Genomic DNA, 12,403 nt, shown 5'->3' on the forward strand with positions numbered 1-12,403 from the left:
ATTATAAACACAAAGCCACATTGAAGGTCAAGTGTACTGTTTAAAAGTGAACCAGTTTTATTTTCCTTGCCTGGGAAGCATCCCTCCCAACTCCTAGTTAACTCCTACGGTTCCTTCTCAGATCCCACCACCTTCCTTTCTGCTGTGTTACCTAGGATAGGTTTTCAAAGCACCAGGTACCTCTCCCCTGTGGAACTTGTCACAGTGGCAGTTCACATATGCTTAAAAAAATTAATGTCTCCATTATGTTGGGGACTCCATGTGCATAGTAACTGTATCTTTTATTATCTACTATATCCCCAGGGCTTTTCACCCTGGCTGGCACAGAACAGAGGCTCGAGTGGAACTGGGTATGTAACAGGGAGGAGGAGGAGAGAGAGAGAGAGAGAAAGAGAGGGGGGGGGGAAGGAAGGAGGAAAGAAAAAGAGAAGAAAGAAATAAAGAAAAAGCAAGAAAGAAAAGAAAAGAAAGAAGGAAAGAAAGAGCAAGAAAGAAAAAGCAAGGAAAAAAGGAAAAGAAAAAGGGAGGAAGGAAGAGAAGAATCTTTTAACCCCCCACACCTGGAGATTTCTGGCCCCCTACTCACAGGGACTCGCTTGCAGAAACTGCAGGGTGACTTGAGCCAGGAGACTTTGCAAAAGGTTGGGTATTTCTGGGGTGTCATGTTGGGGAAGAAATGGAAGGACGGACAGTCTGAGTTAGAACACCGTCCTCTTATACCTGGCCCAGGGCAGATGGCCTGTCTGGGTGGAACAACTGAGCTACCCAGCCCCCCGCCCCCATGGGTGCCCTCAGTCATCTCTGGGAGCCTTCCCGTGCTCTGGCAGAAGCTGCCTCAGGGATGGTGGGTGTGGCCAGCCTGGTGCTGAGACCAGCCAGCCTCAAAGCCTCGTCCACTAATAACCAGGGCCAGCCTGCCTTTCCCATTCATTCTACCCGCCTCTGCCAAACGGGCCAGTCACTGCGCAGACACAGGCCTCCCTGCTGTGGCCCTGTGAGCCCGGTGCCTGGCTCTTCCCACATTGATGGGACCTCCAGTCACCTCTCTGAGTTTTCAGCCGGGGGGAGCAGAGTTCTGATCCCAGGTGCCCCTGACTTGGTTCCTCTTGGTGGGGGCTCTGAATTGTCCCACGCAGTGAGGGATGAGTATGTAGAACATGCTCAGAAAACCTCTACCCGTGGGTGACAGGTGACTTTTCAAGCTCCACTGTTTGCTAGGACGTGCAATTTGGAGCATCACTTAACCTTTCTGAGCCTCCTTCCTCGAACGTGATCATTCCCAGGACAGGGGTGATATTCAGGGGTGTTGGCTGAGGTTCTACCATGTGTCAGGCACTTCACGTACTGCACAGCCAGCTTCTTAGTTCTTCCTCCCCAAACCCTGTGAGGCTGTCATCCTTAACTTCACTCACAGAGGGGCAAAGAGGGCCTGGGGAGCGAGGCGCCCCCTTCGGTGGGCCAGCCCACGAGTGACAGCCCAGGGACGGAGCCGGGGTTCTTTCAGTTCCAAGAAACTTGTTCTTCATGCTTCCCACGCTGCCACCTTCCCCCCACCCAACTTCCAGGGTCCCCATGAGTGGGCTGTGCTGTTTATTCACCACGATGGGGAGTGAGGTGTGCAGGGTGAGAATGCAGGCTCTCCACTCAAACCTGGGCTTTTTTTTTTTTTTTTTGTATTTTTCTGAAGCTGGAAATGGGGAGAGACAGTCAGACAGACTCCTGCATGCGCCCGACTGGGATCCACCCAGCACGCCCACCAGGGGGCGATGCTTTGCCGTGACCAGAGCCACTCTAGCGCCTGGGGCAGAGGCCAAGGAGCCATCCCCAGCGCCCGGGCCATCTTTACTCCAATGGAGCCTTGGCTGCGGGAGGGGAAGAGAGAGACAGAGAGGAAGGGGGGGGAGGGGGTGGAGAAGCAAATGGGAGCTTCTCCTATGTGCCCTGGCCGGGAATCGAACCCGGGTCCCCCGCACGCCAGGCCGATGCACTACCGCTGAGCCAACCGGCCAGGGCCCAAACCTGGGCTTTGATGCTTGCCTGGCAAGTCACTTACCCAGTCTGCGCCTTAGTCTTTTTGTCTTTAATTTACAGATGAGAGCGGTGCTCGCCTCACGGAGTTGTTGAGAAGTTTAAATGATACAGAGCACCCAAAACACCCAACACACAGAAAGTGCTTCCGACATACTAGCTGCTGCTGCTGTTGTCAAAATCCCTCCCTGAGATCTCGTTCCAGGGCCCATCTGCCCAGCTCAGTCCGGGGCCATCTTCAACAAGCCTTGCTTTCTTCCATCGTTCATTCCTGACCGGATTTCCGAGCACGTTCTTGGAACCATTCGGATTCCGTGGTGGAAGCGCTGGCTGTCTCCAGAGCATGACCACTGGGGACGGGACACAGGGGGACGCAGGGCACACACCCGTCCCCTTGGGTCCATCCTGGGGCGTGGGACTGCAGCGCAGCTGGAGACGGCAGATTCCCAGTCACAGGGGAGGAGGGAAGGCGTCTGGACCCTCCCTCCGCTAGGGCGGTGAGCAGAAAGTCAGGGGCCAATGCCTGGAGAGGCGCTTTTCCTCTGGGACTCCTCCAGTTCAGAGAATTAGAGATGAGACCAGTATCTGAGAGAGACGCACAGGAAGAACTTTAACTTTCTGAGTGTGGCCCAGAGGACAGCAGCTACTTGCCCACGGTTGCACGGTAAGCTGAGAAAGAGACAGAAATCAAACCGAGGCCGGTTGTAGCCATGCCACAGCAGTCTGCGGACTTCCGAGACCGTGGGGTTCTGAGACGCGGTGCTGGGCTCTGCCTGTGAAGTCCAGCCGTCCCCCTTGCCCTCGTGGACCTCACGTCCTGGTGTGGGAAGGTGTTGCTTCCCTTTATTCAAATGTTCATGATAAAGAGCAAGCAAAACTCCCATTTATTAAGCATTTACCAGATGTCAGTCTCCGGGCTAAGTGGGGCGTGGACTTTGTCTTGTCCCTCATAACTCTTCTGTTGGGGTGAGGGGTGCAGTGGAGTGTGACTTCCAGTCCATAAGAATCCCCTTGGAAGCATTAATGTCAAGAAGTGTGCACAAAGGAGGCATCTGGACTCCTGGTAGCACACTGTGTCTCGATCTGGGCACGATTACGTGGGTACGTTTATTCTGTAAAAGTTCCCTGAGTAGCCCATCGACTTGCCTGGATGCATGTTATACGTCCACAAGAAAAGTTCTAAAAATGTAAAGTCAGCGAAATAAGAGACCTGGCCTTCCATCCCCAAATGTGGGCTTTCCCCCTCTCCGACAAGGTGCTAACTCAGCTCTGTGACCTATACTTGTGCCTTTGCAAGGGAATCCCTGGAGATGCTTACACTGAGGAAGCACAGGGCCGGGCACTCCGAGGCTCACTGCTTCCTTGTGTGTAAGGGCCAGTGTTCCAGTTCTGGTTTCCTGACAGGGCCACCCTCAGCCCCATGTGCCAAGCGCTGTCCTGCGAACGTTACTGGAGCTGATCTCGTTAGAGGTCGGTCCTGCCATGAGCCTCAGTTCACAGATGACAAGACAGATACAGAGGGGCTGACGACTCTTGGACTTGTCATTCATTTGCGTCACACGCAACTGCTTCTCAGGACAGTGAGACTCACCCTCTGCTTAATGTGAGATTGGACTGATTCTCGAGACAAGAGGCAGAGTTTGAAACCCCTGCAGTCATAGATGCAAACAGTAAGCCAGAGAGTTGGAGTTTCACGGGTACTGAAAACGTCGATGTCGCTGTATAGACTGGTGGTAGTGTGGCCTGTCTGGGCAGATCAAAGGAGTCAGCCTAGGGTCAGACATGCCACCCCTTTCTAAGGGTATGGTATGAATGTGGGCCAGCTTTTCAACCTCTCCAATCTTCTGCAGTGGATGTGTAGACCGAAAATGGCAATCCCTAATTCATAGGACGACTGTAAAGATTAAGTAGGCTAATGATGTCAAAGCCTTACTGCAGCATAGTGTCTGGTCTGTGGCTGTCCTTTACAAATGGTACTTCTAGTTTTAAATCAGACATTGCTGTTGTCATTGAAGCCATTAGAATAGCTTTGTCTGGGGTTCGAGTGTAAAGAAAACGGGGGAAAGGGCAGGGGGTCAGAAGGGAGGTGAAGGAGGAGACGCAGAGGGAAGACAGCCATGGGGGGGGTGTAGAAGCTGGGAGACCAGCATTTAGGTCTGTCTCTGACTTGCAGGGTGATCCTGGGCAACTTATTTGAGCTCTCTGAGATGCCGTCTCCTCGTCTGTTGCACAGGGCTGTTCAAATAAAGCAGTGTGAGTCAAGCTGATCGTGGGGCTGGCTCTTGAGAGAAGCTGACTTTATAGGTCGTCCCAACTACCAAGGGACACGATGCCCCTCGCCTGGAAACAGAATGATGGGGGGGGGGAGTCTAGCCCCTTCCTTACTAGGGTGGTCTCAAGCTTTAAATCCAAGACCAGGTTTTTGGGCCCCAAGATTGGCCAATGCTCTCTATCACCACCACCCGAAGTCAGGTAGATAAGCTGAAGGTCTGGTCCGTTGGGCCAGGGAGATAAGAGCCAAGACCGTTACTCTGCAATGAGGCCCAGAAGCGACCTCTCAGAAACTTCTCTATTTGTCAGTGCCCTGGGAGGTGAGAGGAAAGGAGGGAGTTCAAGCTTTCCCCCCGCTTTGGGCTGCCTGTCGCTCGCGCCCTGAGCCCCGGAGGGCTGGGCTGGGGCTGAGGAGCAAACGTGCATTCATTGCCCAGAGAGACTGTCGAGTCCCCCACCCTGACAAGGCCACTAGCTCCTGGCAGTGACACTCAGTGAAGTCAGGGCTCAGCACTTACGGACCTCTTTTTGGACGGCAGGGAATTTGCTTGATTAAAGTTTTGATGTTTTGTTCATCATGGACTTATTTTTTTTGCATTTATTGTGGTTTTTAAGAAAGATTACATTAAAGTATTATTTGTCTTGACTACTAAATTCTTTAGTGCCCCCTTAAGTTTTGCACCTGAAGTGAATACCTTGCCTGTTCCCCCCCAAGTCCTGAGGCTGGTGGGAGATGGGGAGTGGGGGTGGGAGGCGTGAAGGGCCCGCAGGGTGTCTAAGTGATTTTGCATGAGGTTTTTTATTCCAGCTGTTGCCTCTTGAAGGTATGCCTTGAGATTGGACAAAATGGCATATTCTAGATCAGCGATCTTCACCTGGGACAACTTTGCATCCCGAAGGGCATGAGGAAAGGCGTGGAGCTCTTTCTGACGGTCTCTGAAGGATAAGCAGATTGACTGGGGCAGGCGCTTTGGCATCGAGTGGGTAGACACCACGCCTGCTGCTGAACTCTGTACCATGCCCAGGACAGCCCCCCGCAACAAAGTATATTGGACTCCAAATAGTAACAGTGCAGAGGTCCAGAACCTTGATCTATCCATAGCACAGAAAAAAGAGCGTAAGCTTTTCACACATTAAAGATGGAAGAAAGAGGGAGAGGTAGAAGGAGAGTGAGAGAAAGAACAAGGGAGTAAGGGAAGGGGTAAGGGAAGGAGGGAGGGAGGGAAGGAGGGAGGGAGGGAAGGAGGGAGGAAGGGAGAGGCAGACAGACAGAGAGAGAGACACACACACACACATAGAGAGAGAAAGTTTGGGAGCCAAAAAGACTTAGAAATCCCAGGTCCTCCGACCCCTGTGCACCCTTGGCAAGTGGCTTTCTCTCTCTGAACCTCATTTTTCACAACTGTGAAGCAGGGGTCACCATCCACTCTCCTGGGAACGAGGTGAAGGAGAGGATTCTTGGACGGCATGCATATAAAGACCTTGGACGAGAGGTGCTCAGGAAGGTGAGGCTCCCTTCGCCTCTTCCCTCCTCCCCTCATGAGCCTCCAGCATCCTGGGATCCTCCACGCCATTTTCTGGGGTACTGACCAGAGAAAGGCCGCTCCTGGGGTTAAGACTGGGGCATTTTAAGGGTGCTAAGAGTAAGCATGTCTGGGCAGTTGATATCTGGGGTCTCCTCCAGCACACATGGGTGTTTGACTCCCATATGTGTCAGTAGTCTCCAGAAAAGGCAGGACCCTGCAGACCCAGCAGAGAGCAGGTGAGAGGCTTGAGCAAATATCTTATTATCAGCTCCACTGCCTGCCTCGTCAGTGTGGGGCAATCACCCAGCCTCTTCCCACTTCCCCAAAAGCCAATATAAAGACTGCCTCCGGGACCCAGCAGCCAGAGATCCTGAGAGTGGACGGACGCCTCAGACTCCGAGAGGTGAGTGCTCCCCAGCTGTCCAGGGAGGAGGGGCCCCAGGCTTGCGAGGAAGCAGGAGTCTAAATGGCAAATAGCTAGGGAGCCTGTCTTTAGGACCACAGTGGCCACCGTCCTTCCCCTCCTTCCCCAGTGTGAGTGAAATGGGCTCGGACTCCGAGCAGACCTGTTCTTGCAAGGACAGGGGTCTGGGCTGAGGGCTGTCCCGGGATCGGTGTTGGAGTTCTCAGGTAAAAGGGACTTTTGTACTTGAGCTGACACTGCCATGTTCTGTTCCTGATCCTCCAGGTCAGGGTCTGCTCACTGGGGGAGAAGGGGGCTCTCCAGTCTGCCCGTTGATCAACTACTTAAACAAACATTTCATCTCTGTTGTGTGACATGGGCCATGTAGGCACACAGGACACCCCCAAGGAGGAGAGGTGAAGCTGTGCCCCCCTCACAAGACTGAGTGGATATGAAACACCTCCTGCTCCTGACCCTTCTCCTGCTGGGGACAGTCGCTGCTCTTCATCTGGGTAAGTCCCGCCTTCCCCTCCTGCCCAGCTTTGTATTGTTTCCTCTTTCCTACACCTGTTTGGCTCTCTTGGGGCCGGGGTCACAGCATTCCTTGTCCAGTTGACCCAGCTCTTCTCTGGAAAGATTTCTCTCGGACTCAGACCTGAACACTCGGTCGTAGCTTCTCCACAAGTCAACACCACCCTCCTGTGAAGATGGAGGTCTTCTTGAAGGTGCTTCTTCCCACCCTCGAAATACACACACGTGTCAGCCAGTGCCAGGTTCTCACCCGTCTTGTGCCTCTCACCTTGCAGACACCCAGTAGGTCCCTTGGGGCCTTGGCTCCACCCAGCCGCTCTGGGAAAGCCCGAGTGGGGCTGCTGGAGCTGTCCATGGTCCTGGAAGAAGGGAGAGCCCGACCTGATGGCAGGTTACCTCTTCTTCCCAGAGAACGATGCCTCCAATCTGGACAGCCGAGAGACCCAGGCAGACCTGAGCCAGGACCTGGAAGGTTCCGGGGAGCAGGATGGAGCGTGGGCTCTGACTGGGGAGGTGACTCGGTGGGAAGGAGAGCAGGTGAATGATTCCAGCTGTCAAGATGACTTTGAGGACGAGGAGTCGGACTCAGATGCCGGAGATGAGGACTTGCAGTGCCCCACGGCAGAGGAGACAGAAGAGGTCCTGGGCAGTCCTGGGTGCAAGACCTGCCGCTACAAGCTGGTGCGGAAACGCAGAAGGTTTTGGAAAGCTCACGTAAGTGGCAGGGAGGCTACTGTGGAAGGAGGCCCAGGGGGAGAAGAGAGCGGATCCAACCTTCTGTTCCTTATTCACTTGGGCAAGTAGTTCTCTAAGCCCAGCGTGCATCAGAATCTCCTTGAGGTCTTGTTAAAAAGAGAGATTTCTGGCACAGCGAGTCTGGAGGGCGCTCAAGAGTTTGCATTTGGGCCCTGGCCGGTTGGCTCAGTGATAGAGCGTCGGCCTGGCGTGCAGGAGTCCCGGGTTCGATTCCCGGCCAGGGCACACAGGAGAAGCGCCCATCTGCTTCTCCACCCCTCCCCCTCTCCTTCCTCTCTCTCTCTCTCTTCCCCTCCCGCAGCGAGGCTCCATTGGAGCAAAGATGGCCCGGGCGCTGGGGATGGCTCCTTGGCCTCTGCCCCAGGCGCTAGAGTGGCTCTGGTCACGGCAGAGCGATGCCCCTGGTGGACAGAGCATCGCCCCCTGGTGGGCAGAGTGTTGCCCCTGGTGGGCGTGCTGGGTGGATCCCGGTCGGTCGGGCGCATGTGGGAGTCTGTCTGACTGTCTCTCCCCGTTTCCGGCTTCAGAAAAATACAAAAACAAAAAGAGTTTGCATTTGTAACGAAGTGCCAGGTGCTGATGATACTGTTTGGTCTGGAGAGAGCACTTCAAGAATGACTGACTCGGACAAAAGGCTTTGGTATAAGATGTACCTGTGTTACACCCTGGCTCTGTGTGTCATTGGCTTTGTTACTCCACCTCTCAGAGCTTCAGCATCTTCCCTCGTACAGTGGAGCTATCCAGTACCAGCCTCTTAGGGTGCTGGTGAGGATCAAACGAGATAATACCTAAAAAGCATTTGGAACAGTCCCTGGGCCACTGTAAACTCCCAGTAAGTGGTGGCTATGATTATTCTGAGTATTATTGTTTCTTTTGAGAAGTTCTGAGTGACACACAAAGGAGCAAAGATGGGGTTGAGGGGGCAAGTAGATCCCTGATTTCTGACCAGCTCTCTCCTGGGGACTGGAGAAAACACAGTGAGTTCTCTACTCCACCCCTTCTTCTTTCTACAGAAAATCTGCAGAAGGTGCTACAGAGGCAACCTCGTCTCCATCCACAGCCTCGCCTTCAACTATCGCATCCGGTGCTTGACCAGTGGGATCAACGGAGGGCAGGTCTGGATTGGAGCCACCTTCAGGTGCCAGGTAAGTGAGAGGCCAACTCCCAGGTACAGGAAGGTCTCTCCGATTGCCCCAAGGCATCACCTGCTGGCATCTGGCCTCGTTCCAGCAGCTGAAGAGATCTTAGGATAAGGGGCAGTGAGGGAGCTGGCTCGCGCTGGCTCGGGAGAACTGGGGATTACATGCATGTCTTCCCAACTCCATGCTCGGTGACTTCATGCTTCTAGACTGAAATCTGCCATGGTGGGGGTGTTTACACCAAGGAAATTGGCAACTGTTACAAATCAGGGTTCCTCCCACCCTTTGCCTTCTTGCCTCCCCCCCCCCCCCCAGAACTGGTTGTTAAACATTTTACCAGCACACCACCGGAGGCAGGAGATGGGCTCCATGCCCAGCTTGGTCACTTACAGGCCGAATGCTTCCTCATATCTAAAATGGGGTCCTTCTCTCAGAACAGCTCTGGGATAGTGGGTGAATAAAGGCTGTCATATTTGCTACTCAAGTGCGGTCCATGGACAGAGCAGCGTCAGCATCGCTGGGTAGCTGGTTAGAAATGCACAGTCTTGGGTCCCACTTGAGACACCTGAGTCAGAAGCTGCAGTTTGAAGAGACCCACAGGATCCTGTATTCACAGGAAAGTCTGAAATCCTGCTTTGTGTCATGGATGGGAGTGACGGCTGCTTCTTCTCCGGCCTTTGCTCGCAGACCCTCAGGGCTGAGTCTCTAGGCAGCTGGTCTCTGGGTGGGTGGGCAGTAACCAGAAAGGGACACTCTGAGCACTTTCTGGAACGTCTGCCCCTGTCTGCCTGGACTCTGCCTCTGACCCAGCCCACCGCTTCTCTAGAGGCTTCGCTGGACTGACGGGAGCAGGTGGGACTTTTCAAACTGGGCCCCATGTCAGCCTCAGCGTCGGGGAGGCCGCTGCGTGTCCCTGGGCACCACAGGTGAGTGGGCCTGGGCACCAGGGCAAGGGGAAGGGAGGGCAAGGTGGACTTCTACGCATTGTCCCTCTGAGCTGTCTGAACACACCTCCCAGACTCACAGCCTGCCCCGGCTGAAGAACCCAGGTCCCGTCTGCACGCGGGGAGCTGAGGGGTAGGGTGAGGGCTGGATGGGGGTCCTGCATCCTCGCGGACAAAGCTCGGCTCAGGGCCCAGAGGCACAAGGCAGCGACTGACGGGACAGGCGACAGTCGCAGGCGTGAATGAATGGTGTGGACGAGAGATGTGGGAATTCGGAGTGGCGGACAGAAAACGCGCCTGCTTTGGGCAGCGCGGTGCCAGAGGCGAGGGCGCTCAGGCCGGTGCTCAGGCCGCGTGTGCGCGCTGGAGTGGGCCTGCCCCACTCCCACCCCAGCTCAGCCTCGGGCTCCCCATCTGCGATGTGGGGGGGACACAGCACCTCCCTCTTGGAGTTGCTGTGAGGATTAACCAGGCGCCCACGTAGAGCGCTCTGCACACTGCCGTCCTGGGGGAAAAGCTCAACATGCACGAGCCAGTGGGCAGGCGCGGCAAATGCCTCGTGACAGCTGGTGACAGGAGGGGCAGGGGAGGCACGGGCCACCTCAGACGGGTAGTGACATCGCTGTGCTCTCCACGCTAGGTGGTCACTGGCGACGAAGAAGATGCGGAACGTGCCTGCCCTTCATCTGCGCCTTTTAAGCCCGGGACACGGACATCCTGCCCTAGAGCCTTCTCCTCAAGCCCCTCCGTGATGCCCCTGACCCACCGGGGGCACTGGCTCTGCTCCCAGCCTCTCCGTCATAAAGCTAGACTTTCCACCGCATTTCCTGACTCTTGTTTCTTCATTGCTCATTTGGGGGACTCTCCCGGGTTGGGAAATCCTGGGAGCCCTTGCTTCTGCAGGGTGGGGCTTTCAGGAAAGTAAAAGAGGGCGGAGTGCCCTGTGGGGGTGGGGGTGGAATGGTGGTGAGGGCGGAGCCCAGAGTGGGTGGCTCCGGTCTGACCAGGTGGTGGCGCAGTGGATAGAGCCTCGGACTGGGATGCAGAGGACCCAGGTTCGAGCCCCAGCTTGAGCGCGGGGCTCATCTGGTTTGAGCGAGAGCCTACCAGCTTGAACCCAAGGTCGCTGGGTCCAACAAGGGGTTGCTCGGTCTGCTGAGGGCCTGCGGTCAGGGCACATATGGGAAAGCAATCAATGAGCAACTAGGGTGTTGCAGCGCGCAATGAAAAACTGATGATTGATGCTTCTCATCTCTCTCCGTTCCTGTCTGTCTGTCCCTGTCTGTCCCTCTCTCTGACTCTCTCTCTGTCTCTGTAAAAAAATACATACAGAGTGGGTGGCTCCGCCGGGACCCTGCCCTGGCTGGGTGATTCCACAGCCCCTTCCCCACTCTGGGGGAAGTTCTCGCTGGGTGTGCGGGATGGGGAACTGGCTCTCCAGTTCGTTTGGATTCAGTATGGGGTGGGGTGGGAGCGGGTTGGCTTTCCAAAATGAGGGTGGTGTCCCTGATTCAAGAATCGGAAGACTGTTAAAAAACAACACCCAACTGAGTACATTTAAACATGAAATTGGCTTCATTCAATGATTCATGAATCGGGCAGCTTCCCATCCTGCAAATAGAAAGGAGCTGGAGGAGCTGACAAAATGGAAGGTTCTATAGGCAGAAAGAAGCAGAAGGAAGGTTCTAGCAAACAGTGGATTGTTTCAGGTGAGGTCGCCTTCCTTTGGAAGGGGTCTATCAAGATGGTTACCTCACTAGTACTGACCAGGTAATCCCAGACTGGCTGGTGAAAGGTGACCTTCCTGGGAGAGGCTGAGACTGCAGTTAGGTTAGGTCTTAAGTCTTGGCTTGGGTGGGTTTACCACAAGGGACTCCATTGGGGGCCTGTTGTTTCCTTCGTCCCTCCTTCCCTCTCTCCTTTCCTTTTCCTTCCTTCCTTCCTTCCTTCCTTCCTTCCTTCCTTCCTTCCTTCCTTCCTTCCTTCTTTCCTCCTTCCCTCCCTCTTTTTTTTTTTTTAATTTTTTTTAAAATTCATTTTAGAGAGGAGAGAGGGGGAGAGAGAGGAGAGAGAGAGACAGGAGGAGGAGCTGGAAGCATCAACTCCCATATGTGCCTTGACCAGGCAAGCCCAGGTTTTCGAACCTGCGACCTCAGCATTTCCAGGTCGACGCTTTATCCACTGCGCCACCACAGGTCAGGCCGTCTCCCTCTTTTTTTTTTTAACAGTGGTGAGACCCCACCTGTGGTCATCACGTGGGAGGGAGGAGAGAGTAGCCTTGTCTAGCCCTGGGAGAATTTTTTATTCTCCCAGCCACTTATGAGTGAGTGCAAAGACCCTGACTTCTTCTGATGTGTGTTCCCCATTCCCAGGAGGCTCCCCCCCACTCCTTCTCCCTCTCTGCAATCCCTGGAGGGGCCACATTGTCAGGAGGAAGCTAATGCCCACTGGAAGGGCCTTGGGGTCAAAGTCAGGGCATCTGGTCGCAGTGTGGGGCCCATCCCAGTTCTACAGCCCCAGGCCCCTGCTTCTGTCGCTCAGGCCACTTTCTCAGATGACGCTGGGGACATTGAGAGAGAAGACTGCTGCTGCTTTTTGTCCAGGTGGCGTGCTGGGGCCCAGGAAGGATCTAGAGTTGATAGAGCAAGAAGCTTGACCCGAGACTGGGTTTCAGAGGGCAGAGAGCTCTGGGTTGTAGCTGGTTCTACATGGGGCTCAGGGGGAATGTACAAATATTTCTGTGGGTGCCCATGTGCATGTGTGTATAGGTACCTTGGTGTGGACACAAGCCGTCTTTGAATACCT

At 54.6% G+C, this 12,403-nt stretch overlaps 1 protein-coding gene across 2 annotated transcripts; it reads left to right on the top strand.

Moving 5' to 3' along the window:
* Window positions 1-6,093: 6,093 nt before the first annotated feature.
* LOC136388615 (proteoglycan 3-like) lies at window positions 6,094-10,414 on the top strand. 2 transcript variants are annotated; one of them, XM_066360434.1, is made up of 6 exons: window positions 6,094-6,228; window positions 6,617-6,740; window positions 7,169-7,473; window positions 8,529-8,660; window positions 9,481-9,580; window positions 10,239-10,414. In XM_066360434.1, exons 2-6 carry the CDS (start codon window positions 6,680-6,682, stop codon window positions 10,295-10,297), a joined length of 657 nt encoding a protein of 218 aa, XP_066216531.1. In that variant the 5' UTR covers window positions 6,094-6,228; window positions 6,617-6,679; the 3' UTR covers window positions 10,298-10,414. The 2 variants fall into 2 exon arrangements, with proteins under 2 accessions (XP_066216531.1, XP_066216532.1); XM_066360435.1 differs by lacking the exon at window positions 6,094-6,228 and having other exon boundaries at window positions 6,593-6,740.
* The last annotated feature ends 1,989 nt before the right edge of the window (window positions 10,415-12,403 follow it).

This window comes from Saccopteryx leptura, chromosome 1, assembly GCF_036850995.1.
Source record: "Saccopteryx leptura isolate mSacLep1 chromosome 1, mSacLep1_pri_phased_curated, whole genome shotgun sequence".
Lineage (NCBI taxonomy): Eukaryota > Metazoa > Chordata > Mammalia > Chiroptera > Emballonuridae > Saccopteryx > Saccopteryx leptura.